The sequence below is a fragment of the Egretta garzetta genome, unplaced genomic scaffold, assembly GCF_000687185.1.
Source record: "Egretta garzetta isolate BGI_Z169 unplaced genomic scaffold, ASM68718v1 scaffold68, whole genome shotgun sequence".
Classification (NCBI taxonomy): domain Eukaryota; kingdom Metazoa; phylum Chordata; class Aves; order Pelecaniformes; family Ardeidae; genus Egretta; species Egretta garzetta.
The window spans coordinates 5,167,323-5,182,249 of record NW_009260774.1 but is presented as its reverse complement, the minus strand read 5'-3'; the positions used below and the strand labels follow the sequence as shown (position 1 = coordinate 5,182,249).

Sequence of the window (14,927 nt, the reverse complement as noted above, 5' to 3'; positions counted from 1 at the left end):
CGGTTTCATTGAAGGGTTTTATAGCCTGTTTGGAAGCTAAGACCACACTGTCATCTACTAACCATTCGCTGAGGTGGGTCTAAATCATAGTTCCCCAAAAGTGGAGAAGAAAGGTAGTCGCAAAGCAAAATTTCATCAGGTTTTGCAGATAGTTGCTCTCCTTCCTGGGGGAGGATTAAAACCCTAGATACAAATGCTTACAATCTTTCAGACAAAGATTAAAAAAGCATTGCAAAAAGCAGGAAGTAAATTAAATAAACAAGCTCTTCCAATGAAGCCATGGTAAAGCTGCTAATGACATTAAAAGGGGAACAAAATGGGACCTTTACAGTAAAGCACACACACAAGTTGCCAGTGATTAAGAACATCAACCTTCACTGTGAAAACTCTTTTCCATGCTTAGTTTTGAATTTTTTCCATTTAAGAATTGCTTTCCAAATATACTCAGATACTCTGAAAATTCCAACAAAGCAGAAAATACTGTTCATAGAACAGTAGTAATGTGGAAAACTTCTTTGCTGTTAGAATTGTGAGCTGTAAAATTACATATATTCATTTACATGGAAAAAAACAACAGAAATCACCTACCCAAGCATAAGTATTTTCCAAGAAGGATACCAAAGTTCAGTTGCATACAATGAATTTTTCTACAAAACAACTTCTGTAACTTCGACCTGCTTTATGTGTTTGTATGATGCTTAAAAACCTCCAGGAGCAGCTGCATGCTCATTGCCTGAGCACCCCTGTCCCTTTGCATAACCAGTTACACACCTCTCAGACATACTTACATCCTCTGCCAAGGCCGGAAAAAGTGGCAGAAAAGAAAAATTGCAATGGAACTGAACTTAAAAAAAAAAAAATTAAAGGATTGGCTTAGTTAGCTCTTCAGATTTAGTTGTGAGGCATTATTATGAAAGTATAATTTTAACAGGAATTTTCCATAATTTAACATGGATAAAATGAGAAAATGTGACAGGGCAAGGTTTTGTAGGGGACATAATGAGGAGAGGCTTCCACAACCCACAATAACAGAGGAGAGCTGGTAGGAAGGCAGCATTTTCAGGATCATCTCTCCTCCTGCGGGTGAGGAGCACAGCACTGACCTCCTGGCGGACTCTGCGTCGAGGCCCCATGAAGGTGCAACCGAGGAGAGGCAGCTTGAATCTGTCAGAGAAACGTAAAAGCAAAATCAGGGTGTTTGTGCTTTACAAATTAGCTGATACAAGCCTGAGACCTTGCAGCCTAACATTGGGTTGGGACTTTTAATACAGAAGAGTAATTTGTGGCTCAGCACATGGCACAACCATGGGCACTGCAGGAGGGATCGGCGGCCTGGGCCAGTGGGAAAGGCAGTGACTGCAGCAACCAGCACCATGGGGAGGGGAAACATGGCTTTTGGGTGGATGGGGAAGGATACAGCTGCACTGTGGGATCACTGGTGGCCTCCTCTCCATGCCCTCCAGTACCAATGAACCAGCAGGGCTCCACCTGGGTAGTTTTGCCTTTACTTTTGTAAGGAAGAGTGAGGGGATGGAGAGCACTTGTGCTCTTTTCACTTTGGGCAAATACCAGTAGTCAGGTGTTGGAAGGGAAGTCGGACCCGGAGTAATGATGGAATCTCAATATGAGTATGGTCGTTCTCGATTATTGCGCAGCTAGCAAAAGCATATATAGGCAGAAAACAATAACATACGAGTCACACTGTGGTTGGTAGAACGCCACTATACACACGCCTCCATCGCTACCGTGATTGGGACAGATCATCTATCCATGCGGAGGGGCTTCTCCATCTCTTCCAGTCATAGTTCCGCCCACTTTCGCTGCAGAGCATGGGCTGTCGAATGGGACTAAGTCGTGCCCATTCTCACTCAGCCACTCCTTCACAGTCAGGGAGCTTGGAGATGTGATATCCCTCCATTTCCACCTCTCCCCTAACTGATGCTCTGTGCCGCACCCCGATCATCTCTCTATGGCCACTCCAGCTGTGATGGATTTCACGTCCTCCTTGAGATCCTTCAGAACTGCATTTCCGTTTGTCCCAAACAAAAGAGGAGGCTGATCTGCCTGATCTGCTTCCTCTCTTGTTTAGGGACCAGGGAGCATTGGACTATACGGAAGGCCTGGATCTGACCCAGCACTCTTCTACTGCAGTTTGTCACGTCGCATCGTCCCTTCCGAGAGCATCGTCCCATTCCAGGCTCAAAGCACTCCGGGGTTTTTGCCCCCACTAGTCTGATTGGAGAGTTTACCAGGGTGAAGTTCTGTGTAGTTAGATATTTCCCTCTTACATTTATTCATGGCCAGTTCAAATCCTTTTGTTTTATAAAGTTTGGCCCTTTTGCTTAAGTAGCTCTTCTTCCCTGTGGTTTCTATTTATTTCCTCTCTGATGTACTATGAGAAAACAGTTACCCTTCTGTGCTCCTCATAGATGTATACGCCAGCCTTCAGCTGCACAACCAAGCAAAACAAATTGTTTAAGTCTTCACTTGTAACCTTATTTCTTTCTTCCCTCCTACCTCCAGTCATTCTCCATGTCTGGAGTTTGAACTAATGGATCTCAAAGTGAACGGCACCTCGCAAGGAACAGGTTAGGTGAAGTCTCACTAATGCCTCATACAGTGACATAAAAACTTCCCTTTTCCAGCTGGAAATACTTTGTGGGATGCATCCAAGTAGCACAATCTGTCTAAAATCAATCTAAAATGGACTTCATCAAATCACCACCTGGAAGGCCCCTGCACCAAAACTATTCCTGGTCCCCATGGCCCATCGCTAGCCACAGAGGAGCCTTTCCCTCCCTGCACAACAAGACCCATTTTCCCTGGTAGTTACTCTCAGCCATCCTCCTCAGAAAAGCAGCTTTTGGCCTTTGCATTATTTCAGGGAGGTAGAGCCTCCTTGCTGTGACAGCACACTCCTGCTGTAGGCCCTCCTGGGACACCCTCAGTCCCAAGGGCCCGCTTCCCTCGGAGGCTCAGTTCACCTCAGCCCAGCATTTCACGCCAGCTACCTTCTGACTCAGTCAGGAGACACGTGGATCTCAAAGGGACTCAGAGAAAATCACCCCTGGTTCAGCTGCAGGCTCCACACAAGGACTCTGAGGAGGCATCGCCTTGGGCTTCATGCCTGCCCCACTGAAGGGTGTTATAACCCTTGCTTGGGCTCCGTAGCCTGAGGCGTGTACCAGTGGGGGAATGAGATTCCCCCATTTACTATGAAATTTCAGTGCAACATTGCTGGAATGCAAGCATTGAGGCAGTGGTGGGCTGGGGCGGTGGGAACCAGGGCCAGGCCGGAGTCGCCACCGCACCACGTGCGGGAGGGAGCCTCGCCAGTGGCGCCACCATTGTGCCTCTCCCCAGACACTGACAGCTTTCCGGGGCGCTCTGTTCACCCTCACAAAAGACAGAGGCGTCGCAGTTTTATTTCCCATGGTGCGCGTCAGTCGGCTCATCAGGGTGGGTCACCCACTAGGCGCTTTGCTGAGGGTGAAAGAAGGCGTGAGGCCACGGGCTCAGGCCGGGGGCAAGCGGGTAGGGAATAGCTGCTCCTCCTCACTGTCCTCCCATTACCACAGCCCTTCTTCCCCACAAAGGCTGCTTTGTAAGGATGGCGAAGACCCGGAGCAGAAGAGGGGGGAGGGTTTTCCCTCCCTCCAGCTTTTGGAGGTATAACCTACCTCGGCTGTTACGAGATCTCTTTTCTGTCGAGTTGCATTAAAGTCATTTCTGGAAGAAAACAAAAGGGATCTTGTATAATCAAAGGTCCCTGGAGCGACCTGAATAAGCAGCTCCCCAGAGAGAAGTGTTTCTCTCTGATTACCATCACTTTATCAAAGAGGTCTTTCTTTGATTAGCATTTTAAAAGGTGATTTTTTTTTCTTTTTTTTCTTTTCATGGTCTCATCTTACAGAATTGGGCAGCACTCCAATCTCTGCTTGGATAGGGAGCTACCTGGAGCTTGTGGGGCAGACATAAATAGGCAAAACAGGCTTACATGACAGGATACAAAATTGTAAAGTGGCTTCATATTTACTTGACTCTGCATGTGAGTGGCTGCGAGTTCCTCCAAGTGTTACATGAATATACTGTGATGGTACTTTTAATGCCAAGAGATGACTTTCCAGCTGTAGCTGACTTAAAGCCTGACTAACTTTAGAAACAAAGGCATTAAACTATAAAACATACTTAGTTTTATCAACAGCCGGCATATCATTTGACGTTCATGTGTGTTCACTAGATGTATTAGAGGTTATTAGACATCCAAAGCTATGTCCAACTGGATGCTTCCATTTAAATTGATGGCATAGTTCCCGTTTAATTCAATGGGATCAGCAACATTCCCTAGTTTGGGGTTTGTTTGGATTTCAGCTTCTACATGAAAACTTCTATTGAAAATGTTTATTTTAAGGCTGTATAACACTTACTTTTCTGTGCTTCAAATAGCAGCTAGGATTTTATCATGCAATTAAAACTGTAGAAGGATATTCATTTAATGTATTTTTCCAGTCATGAAATCATGATCTCATCCTGGTTTCATTCCATTATTCCTCTAAGCTTTCTTGAGACCATAGAAGTATAATTTTTCATAAGGACCTCCATTTTTCAAACAGAGGACCCATGCCCTTTATGTAAATTCTTTGAAAAGAGTTGTAAACATTCTGAAAGCGTGTTTCACATTCAATGTATATGTACATGACATTTTACATGTTGAAGTCAAGGCTATATTTTTACTTTCTAACTTGCACTGCGTCACACTTATGCATTCTTGTTCTTGTTTGTAGGACTTGACAAATAAGGAATAAAAACTTACCTTGAAGTTCTTCTCAAAAGAGAAAGCTTGCAATAAGATCCTGTAGATTAAAAAGTCATCAAGTTAAATGTTTTATCTACAGCCTCACTCTGCACTTGGCAAACAGCAGTTTGCCAAGTTTAAAACAACACTATTGAATTTTGTTCTTTAATGATCTTAATTTTTCCAGAGCACCTTTACACAAACTTTTTCTCTTTCCACGGGATGTAGCACTACATAGTTTCCTTCCTGACAGTTTGGTTCTCTCAAGTACTCATCACCTGCAAGTTTCCATGGTCTCAGTTCTGGTACATGCTACCATGAAAAAAAGCAAAGAGTTCGTAATTCTTCAGAGGCTCAGACCAAAACGGATAAAATACAAGAGGTGCTCAGAGCTTTCCAGAATCAAACTTCCAGGGTGGTTACCTATAATCACTTTCTGAACGTTACTTGTGAAACTCAATTGCAATCCACTTAAAATGCTCTAGAGTCCATGCTTTAAAACAAACAAACAAAGCCCTTCTTTCTCATATTGCTTTAGAAATCCTTATAACTACTGCAAGAAAACTATCTACAAGATCCATTAGCATTACATAGAAAAGAGGATTGTTTCTATAACCAGAAGAGCAATTATTTACCCTAGCATTCTAAAAATGCTTAAACAAACTGCAGGTGCAGTCTGATCAAACAAAATCATACACCACTGAAAATCATTATATGCTTACACATCTGGCAATAATGGAAAGAAAGACAAGAAACTTAAATTTTATTCCTAAATAATTGTTTCGTAACAAATTCAGGCATAAAAATGTACCTTTAAAAAAAATAAGAGCTATACTTTAGTTTCTGTACCTGTGAGAGAGAATGCCGATACATAGTTTTTTAACCTGTGTTAAAAGACATTTTTTGTTTATGAATTCCAGCAAGGGTCAAAAAGATTGCTTTATAATGATAGAAAAAGAAGGAGCCATGCTATCAAAATATTTAGAAAAATCTTTTTAAAAGGTAGAATTCCTACAAAAATGGAATCAAGGTCTTACCTTGCAAAGAGGACAGCAGTGAATGAAGCAAGAATATACTCCACGGTATCATTAAATTGAGCTTTCCCACGATGTTCATTTCAGTTTAACTTAATAATAGGAAATTTATCCAGGTTAATGGCTTTGATTAGGATGGCATCTTAGAAGTATGTATTTCTACAGTGTGTTTAAATCCTTTAAAAGTTAGATAGATGGATGCATTATTTAAAGTAATGCAATGCAAAAAAGGAAAAGAAAAGGAGACATCAAGCTTGGTAGCTACATAGGGCTTCAGGAGCTTTGCAAGCGTTGCATGCAACTTTCTGGCTGCATGTGTCTCATTAGTAATGCATGGTAACTCCTCAGCAGAGCCTGTATTAGTTACACTTTCACTAGACCTGCGAGTATGACTCCTCCGTTGAATTGAATCGGCCCTTTATAACAGCAGACAATGACACAGAAATGTTGCCATGTCATGATGGTTTGAGAGTTCCTTCGGTCGTCACACACCTTTGTGTGCTTTGAGGCTTGCGCTGAGTGCTGCCCTTTACTGCTTATTACAGTGAAACATTTTTGCAAGACCCTGCAATGATGTTACTGTATAAATTACAACCAGGTGGTTTTAGAGATTAACATATTAAAGTTCGGTATCTGTTCTAAAAGGAGAGACGTGAACTTCCATTAAATAGTACACCTGGATTTTTAAGAATGTTTTAGATATATTTTTGTGTATAGTTTGCTTATATCACAAAAGAAAGCTTTGCAAAGGATAATTATATTTCATTTTTAATAAAACATGTTATGCAAATCCCACATTAGCAAAAAGGAGAAAGAAGTCAACAGGGCCAATGGGTTTTGTTTCTAATGTTCATTAAAATACAAAAATATAATTTCACCAAAATTAAAAATGATCATAAAGTAGAAAAATCTTACCTGCTTTACTCTAACATTAACAGAATCATTAAAAAGCACAGTTTTAAAGACGCATATAATGCTAATTGAAACTCTTACTACTCATTCTAATTTGCAAAGCTTATCTTTTGCCTAACTCTCCACTCTTCCTAGGATGTGCTTTGTGAGACCCTCTGCGCATGCCACAGAAGGTGGATTTGGACCAAAATAAAATTCAGAAGTTGATGGCCTCTCTTGGGTAAAAAGTTCTCCCATCATTTCTTCTAGCCCTTTTTCTTCCCCACTCCCCAGCTGGACTAGAAGAGAAGACAAAGGAAAACACTCAACTTATCCAACCAGAGACAAAGACAAAACCCTGTGTCCACATAGCAGCCAACAGTACTCATGCAGGTTTGGGATCACTGGTGGCCCAAGGATACTTACTGCAAACTGATGTAACGCTACACTATGTTTGGAGTATTTCTTAAGAATTATTTTTACTACTGTTGGATCTGAGAAGCTGACATTCGCATAATTTGCATTTCAGGAGGTTTTTTGCTTCTGACTAGCTATGGGCTGGTCCCGTGGTCTGGCTGCTTATCTGCAGCTGGACTGCATCTCCCAGCTTAGTTTCATCTCTTCCACGTAGTCCAAAACCACTCCAGGTGGCAAACAGAAGCAAGAGAAGTGAGTTCCTGATCCCAATTAAAACACTGATGTAGTCATACACACAGACTATTGTGAACTATTATGCGGGCACCTATTTCATAGGAGGCAGCAGAGGCTACTCAGCATTTCACCCTCTCATAAACCTACTTTCAGAGGATGACGCCTTAGGTTGCTCCCAAGCTGAGATGAACCCAAGTGTTAAAGTTTCCAAATTCCATTACCAGTCTCCGAATTGTCTTACTTTCAAGCTAAGTCTGGTTTAGAAAGTGTTTCAAACTCCTCTAAGAAATCTGATCTGGGATTCTTCCCTTCCTCAAGACCGTATTTCACACCATGCTTCATACACAGCTTCACAAATAAATCTTTGCATTAATACAAATGAACTCATGGTTTAACAGAAACTATGAAAAATATCTTGTTGGGTTTTTTTTTTTTTTACAATTTTTCTATAGCAAAGTTGAGGGAATATTTGGTGCATGTTAATATTTCACAGTTGTTTAACTCCTAATATTTAAAATGTAGGCCAGGCCTCATCAGCTGCAAAGGGACTTTGTAAGAGTTAGAGCAATATGTTTCATTAGGTATGGACATCTCTGCTCAAGGCAGGGTAGGAAACAGCACAGTCCCGAGCACATGAAAGATGTTAGCTAATGAGGAAAAAGAATTATTCAGCCAAGTACACTGAGCTGTAACTCAGAGGACTATATGAAGAAAGAGATAAAAAAAAAAATTATATCAAGGCAACAACACACATTATCTACACAGGTAGTAGAATACTCACAGACTGGAACTTCTGAAAAATTTGAACAGAAAAAAGGCATTAGAAAATAATCACTTTTGTAAGAAAACAAACACAGTACAGGACGCACTGGTCCATACTTAAAATATGCTAATGTTACATTTTACGTTACAGATTTTCCTTTAAAAATAAAATTTAAAACTTTCGATGTTAATGTATTTTTATATTATAGTCAATATTAATTTGCCCCAAATTTTCCAACATCACATTTGAGAGAACTTAATTTTATGTACAGGTTACACAGTTTATCAGGATTATAAACAATGGGTGAGAAAATAACTGCCTTCAGTGCCACAGGTACAAGCTTGCCCTGGTTTGGAATCGGATCCACTGTTGTCATTAACAAAACATGGTACCTTTTAGAGCTGGAACTCCAGCCTTCATTGAACTGCTATTTTCAACAAAGAATTCAAGTGAGGCCACATTTTGTTGTGCACACCTGATCTTCCTAAGGATTAGCATCAGAGAAACTAGGGAACACTCCACAGCTGCCCAAGAACCTTGCTAGGGGCTCCAAGATCAAACTGTTGCTGTTTCTCTGTGGAAGCGTGGCTCTAGCCAGAGCGGAAGTTCAATGACAAGAGCTTGATTGCCATCCCTGCAGAATCAGGACATTGGGAAAGGAAACATTTTTATGAACAGGTTTTCCCCTTACACCTTCAAACTTCACGGTAGCTACACTTCTCCAGTGAAGTTAAGCCCTCTAGTGGGTGATCAGAAAGTAACCATTTAGAATAAAAATCTTCAGCCACCCAGGCAGACACCAGCCCGATTCCATGAACGTTTCTCATTTAGAAAGCAAGTCTGTGGGGATGACATCACTCTACAGGATTAATGGGGCATTTTTATAGGATCAGAGTTCAGTTCAGAAAGCATTTTTATTATGCTAAGAGCCTTTTGGTTGAAGAAATGACATGCAGATATCATCTCTGGGTATATTAGTAGCAATGTGGTTTTATTTTCAGCCTTTCCATAAAAGAACAGCAAAACAAAAATCCCCAATTGTTACAAGCTGTGCTGTAGGCGGAAAAACTGATACATCAGGTTTCCCCGTAACTGTGAAATCCACCCCTAAGGTTACTGGCATCAGGTACTGCATCTCCCCATGCCTCCCCAGTTTTCACACCATGCTGTGTGTCCTCTCTTTCTCCCTGCACCCAGCTGCCCTAACAGCTGGACAAGACTCGGTTCTGGACAAGCCACAGCACAGGGTCCGTATGTGCCAACTGGCAGGCCAGTACACATTTCCTAAGCAATGAGTGAGCCTTTGCTTTTCAGTCACCACACGAGCCAAACAACTAAAAGGCTTATTTTTCCTCAGCCGAAGCTAATTAGCATCTATCAAGATGCCAGTTTTCACAAAACTCATAGGAATTCAAGTAATCAAATTTGAATTTAGCCCTGCATAGCATCTTTTCCTTAGACAGCCAGGCTAGGAGGCAGAACATCACTGTTTTCAGCAGCCCAAGAGCTAGAATAATTTGTGAGCAACTCTACTACAAGGTAGAAACTGTGAGGAACTCACTGGATGAGAAATGGGTCAGATCCAAGGGTGGAGGAAGGGGGGACTGAAGAAAGCAAACCACGCATCTTGCCAGAGAGACAGCAAGTGCCTGGAATAGAATATCTCCTTCACTTACTGTAAGACAAAAAATCCAGGAATGTAAATTGGCAATAGACCATACAACAGTCCCCTCCACTTCAATGGGAGCATGAGGGGTTTGAACAAGGGTGTTCTACTTCCATTCAGGTCATGTAATGCAGGATTTTGTGGCAGATGCTGACAGCTAAAATGGGAGATGGATGGAGAATTCCTTTTCAGAAGGAATTTGTTCAAGTTACATGTTTAACTCTTGAATAGCTACGCTTCAGTGAAGGTGCCTTTAACGCCTTTCTACAGAAAAAAGCAGGAGCGTTGTAACAAATGTTAACAGCTATAAAAAGCCATGAACACCTATTTTCCTAAACTAGGGCAAAAGGGCAAAATTGTACTATTCTTTCCAACTCCCCAACCGAGTACACCAAAATGACCTACCACTAAACAAGTGAGAGAAGAAATACCACATTAATAGAAAGCCCAACAAAAATCTCACGTATCCAAGGTGCTCCTATAACAATTTCAGTATTGGCATAGAAATGTACAATAGACACAGAAATACCAGGCGTAGAGAGCAAACGCAGCAAAAGCCAGGCTCTCGGTTGCTTCATCTCCAATGTTTCTCCAAACTGGTTTTCAAAACGTAGGAAACTACAGCCCAGGGCTGTTCCCGTGCCTGTTGGGTCAGGTCACATCCAAGGCCTCGCTCAATTACTCGCAACTTTTCCAAGGGACAGAATCAGCCTTTCCAACAGCCTTTTTGCTGGCACATCCCATCTGTTACTCAGAACTTTACTTCTTTGTCCCTGGGAGACCACTTCCAGAACGAAAATCTTCAGTTTCAATTGGAGAAGAAACTGGAACTTCTCCAGCGTTTCTTTTCACACTTGATACGTGCACACCCTAGCTAGATCTCAGAAAATCAGTCCTATTTTCAACTCCAGGCTTTCCCCACTTACTTCCCTAAGGCCTTCAAATTGCCTCATCTAGCTCACGACACAAGCGACTGCCCAACTTCCACAGAGAATTTTTTCTTTTTATTAAACCATTTAATGCTGTTCTCCAGGTCTAATCCCTCTGTGCTTTTACTGTGCGAGCATGTGGTTGAAGGATGAGTAATTTAGACCCTGTCTTATTTGTAACGCAAAATCCTTTTTATGTTTTAAATTCACAAAATACTATTTTTGAAATAGAATATATGGGCTTTGTTATTTAAAGAAAGAAAAAAAGTTTCCTACATTTAGATGTACTAATCCAGAAAACTCTGCCTCTGTATTATCTGGTATGGCAGGAGTTCAATAAACCTCCCTCCTCCGCCCCTGTAATTACTTTTGTATTTAAAGTTTACATTGTCAAAACCAACGTTAGAAGGGCTGCCTGAATACCCCCCCCTTTAGCACCATGTTGAGGGAGTTACCCTCAAGGGTGTAAATTCCATGCTACCAACAACTAAGCAAGCACACACAAAAGCAGTTCACACAGACGGACAGTGATCCTATTCCTTAGCCGTGTTTGGAACTTGGCTCTCAGCATGGTGTTTCAGGTGAATGTATGAGGAAAACAGAAGTCCTTTGCAGGAACCGACAGCGCCAGAGTACACGGAAAGATGCTTCATGCCGCATTACGCTAGGGCAGCGTATGAAAGCAAGTGACATGATGCACGACATGCAAGTTACCAGCTAGGGGTCAGGTCCACACTCCTGCACATTACGGACTAACCCCGTAACTAGGCTGAGGCAGGCATTGTCACATGGGAAGAACACAGGCTACTCACGTTGGCTCGTAGCACCATGAACAGCAGCCATCCAGGTGCTGGAAAAGGTTCACATTTGTTTAAGATTTACAAGAAAGACAAAGATCGAACTGGGCTTTCACGAACTGCTACACTGTTGCATGGAGCCACAAAACCCAGGATGTAAGCCTCGTTATGCTCCAATGAACACACACTCATGAACCGGAAAATGCTCTTCTTCATTCCCAAGACCCTACCTATCTAGACTGACTTACTATGAAGGAATAAAAAAGAACTGCCAACAGCCCTCTGGTTTTACTTTAATTACCAATCAGTTTGCATATCAATCTTAACATACAGTAAAAAAAAAAAAAAAAAAATCTATTTACCCACACAGAAAAACGCAAATAGAAACATGAAATTTATCAAATTCTGTTTATTGACTGTCACATGACTGTAGAACAATTTTAACGGTAAGACTTCTGGTAGCGTGCACGAGCACCAGGTCCTCCAAATTTCTTGGATTCACAACGGCGAGGATCTGCAACCAGCAGAGTCCTATCATACTGGATTAGAATATCCTTGATCTCTTTCTTTGAAGCTTCATCAACATCTGTTTAAAAAAAAAAAAAAAAGAAACCCTTCAGTTTAAGAGGTTTCACATGGAACAAATCCATATTAACAATTTTTTTTGCACCAAAACTACCAGAAGCCATACATTTCCACTTAAGGCTAATACAACAATCAAAACAACTTACATTTTTGATAGTAAGCCACCAATGCTTTGGAAATAGCTTGACGGATAGCTGTTAAAAAAAGGTAACAGATCAGTAAGGGTTGTAAATGTATTTAGAACTTAAAACACAAAGTGCCAGTTATCCGAGACACTTGGCAGTCTTGTTTTCTGCCAAATTGTCCTTTCCCTCCCTAATCTCCCCTCCCACGTACTCCACGTGACCTTTACTTTGGCAAATCTGAAGAAATCCGTGCCAAGAGGCCACCCACAGTTCATTTGTCGATTTGACAACTGCCAGCTAGCCAAGGAATTGTACAAGGGCAGTCTCGATCACCTTCCCTTCAGAGTACTAACAGAGGTTCATCTTCTACCTGCAAGCGGTCATCTTCCAAAATCCTTAGGAACACAATCCTCTGAAAGGTCTATACTATTCAACAAGGATCAGGGTGTTGAAAGACTACAGGGGCAAAAGGGACAATTGGATGGTATGAGCAGTTCTTCTACTGTACCGCAATAAAAGCGGCCTGTAGCACAGTAACAGTAATCAGAACCCAAACCAGAAGCATGGGCGTACCTGTTAGGCTGCTATCTGTCAGAACATTAAGATCAGGACTTTGGTGAAAATCTGAACTTTTTGAAAAGATGAATGCAACCAACTCTGAGACTGAAACATGTCGCTGCTCTTCATGCAGCTTCAGCTCCACTTCACTAACCTATACCCAAACTGTAACAACAGAACAAATCTATCATTTGTAGAGCAACTCTATCAACAGCTAATGCAAGTGTGTTCTCAATCTGCTCTGCAAGGGAAAATACTTAGCTTTGCAGGTCACCTGAAAGATGCTTCTGAACAACATGGAAATGTACAACGAAAGGTAAAATTTCTAATGATAAATCCTTTTCCCCTCCCAGAAATCTTTCTGCTCAGCTGCGCTTCAACTGTCCTGTCACACTGCAAGATGCAAAGACCATATCCTCACATTTCCTCAGAATTTCATCAATTTACTTCATTCAACTTACTCTAGATGTTACCACCCCGCACATAAAATATAGCCAGTAAGCCCTTAATAAGTGAAAAAGAAACAGAACATTGAGATGTGCAAGTTACTAAACTCAACCCTCCCAAAATGCGTGGCTTGACTTGTTCTAGCCAAGACCGAAGATCCCCCACAAAAATCATACCATATATTTGTGCTACGTGGCCACCACCCTTTACACGGACTCTGATGTCAACACCAGCAAACCGTTCCTTCCCCAGGAGGAGGACAGGTTCAAGCAGCTGAGAAACAAAATAGAGTAAGAAAATGCATTTGTGATCAGAGACAACAAGGATTAGAGCTTGTAGTGGGTTTATCAAATGTGAAGTTACTAAATGTTCTGAAAAACGGAGCCTTGATTTTGCAAGCACAGTCCCAAGTTAAACACAACTCTTACAGAGTTCTTTGACATCTACTAGTACTGTTGTAAAATAAATTTACTGAAGCCTTGAATATTTTTTTTTTAAAGTTTAAAAAATTTTAATAGCAAAGCACAGGTACAGAGGGATTAAGAACAAGGGAACAGTTTACGTAGAATGCCATAATTATGTCAGCTCTAGAAAAAGAAAACAAGTTATTAAAATTGAATATCTGAAATAATTTGTGGGTGGTTTTCTCCACTATTTATTACACTTTACATTTATCTAGCCAGTTTTACATTCCCTCAGCAGTGTTCAAACAGCTATTGTATGAAGTCCTAAAGAATCTTTTAAAATGAAGGGTTTTAAGTCACCCATTTCGGTATTAAAAATGGATGTGAAGTGCTGAAAATACTTCACATTACGTTACCATACATTAATCCAATTAAGCAAAACAACCCCACCCCTCCCAAGAAGACACTCATAAAAAGTGTTTTCTGAATTTTCGTAACAGTGTCTACATTTTAAGTCATCACCTAACACACAACCAAAAATTTAGTACTGTCAATAAGGCAAGCAACTCTTGACTGCCAAGCAATTACATGTATAACTGTACTTTAATATCCAAGGATGGTGTGGGAGGCTGGGTGGATGCTTACTTTATACTGCAGGGTTCTGGGCTCAATCATTTCCAGAGGTCTCCCATTGACTTTAATAAGGCCATTTCCTCTCTTGCAGTGGGCAACAGCAGTTGCTGTTTTCTAAAAACGCAAACGTGTGTTAGCGCAGCACTTCATTTTTGCACTATTGAGTTTCTATTGAACAATCTAAAAATCTTGGTTCTACCCCCAAGATCAACACCTCGTACTAAACAAAACAGTACGCTCCTTACCTTCCCCGGTATTCACTCAAAATATTAAAGCACCAGCTTAACAAAGTTATTTTTAGTTTATTATTATAAATGCTATGTATTTATAACATTTAGTTATAAATAGGAAAAATATACCCTCTCCGTTTTGCAACACGGTATTTTTGTGGCTCATTTCCTCACAAGAACCGGTTATCTAGAATTATTCGAGCCACTGGATCCCAGCAATGCAAATTTTATCTTCCCAGCACCACCTCGTAACACGGCTCTCAGACACCGGCATCGTTGAGCCAGGCCCCTACAGCCTAGGGCCGGCAGCGGCCGCTCCCAAGACGGAGGGCAGAACTTCGATCCGGAGGACCCGGGCCCACGCCCTAAGAGAGCAGAGCTCTCCCCCCGCTTACGCACGGGGCCGGGGCCGCGGCGCA

General features: G+C 41.5%; 2 protein-coding genes across 2 annotated transcripts in view; both read right to left on the bottom strand.

Annotated features, from left to right (window-relative positions):
- The window catches only part of OTOGL (otogelin like), a 95,155-nt gene extending 89,244 nt beyond the window's left edge, over positions 1-5,911 (bottom strand). The window contains exons 1-4 of the mRNA XM_035901681.1: positions 5,833-5,911; positions 4,814-4,853; positions 3,681-3,729; positions 1,104-1,164 (exon numbers count right to left, since the gene is read on the bottom strand). Coding sequence (XP_035757574.1) covers positions 1,104-1,164; positions 3,681-3,729; positions 4,814-4,853; positions 5,833-5,911 — 229 coding nt within the window. The remainder of the gene's footprint in view (positions 1-1,103; positions 1,165-3,680; positions 3,730-4,813; positions 4,854-5,832) is intronic.
- Positions 5,912-11,915: 6,004 nt separating this feature from the next.
- On the bottom strand, positions 11,916-14,425 carry RPS16 (ribosomal protein S16). Its single transcript, XM_009646292.2, has 4 exons — positions 14,291-14,425; positions 13,418-13,514; positions 12,258-12,305; positions 11,916-12,112 (listed from the first exon to the last, which is right to left on the bottom strand). The coding sequence occupies exons 1-4, from the start codon at positions 14,318-14,320 to the stop codon at positions 11,967-11,969; spliced, it is 321 nt and encodes a 106-aa protein (XP_009644587.1). The 5' UTR covers positions 14,321-14,425; the 3' UTR covers positions 11,916-11,966.
- Between the last annotated feature and the right edge of the window lie 502 nt (positions 14,426-14,927).

What these genes read in the sequence shown, in the direction of transcription:
- RPS16 (XM_009646292.2), bottom strand. Translation starts at nt 14,320, where the DNA reads ATGATTGAGCCCAGAACCCTGCAGTATAAA. An exon ending in CCAGAACCCTGCAGTATAAA is followed by an intron (nt 13,515 to 14,290) that starts GTAAGCATCCAC and finishes TTTGTTTCTCAG; the next exon opens with CTGCTTGAACCTGTCCTCCT. An exon ending in GGTGGCTTACTATCAAAAAT is followed by an intron (nt 12,113 to 12,257) that starts GTAAGTTGTTTT and finishes TTTTTTAAACAG; the next exon opens with ATGTTGATGAAGCTTCAAAG.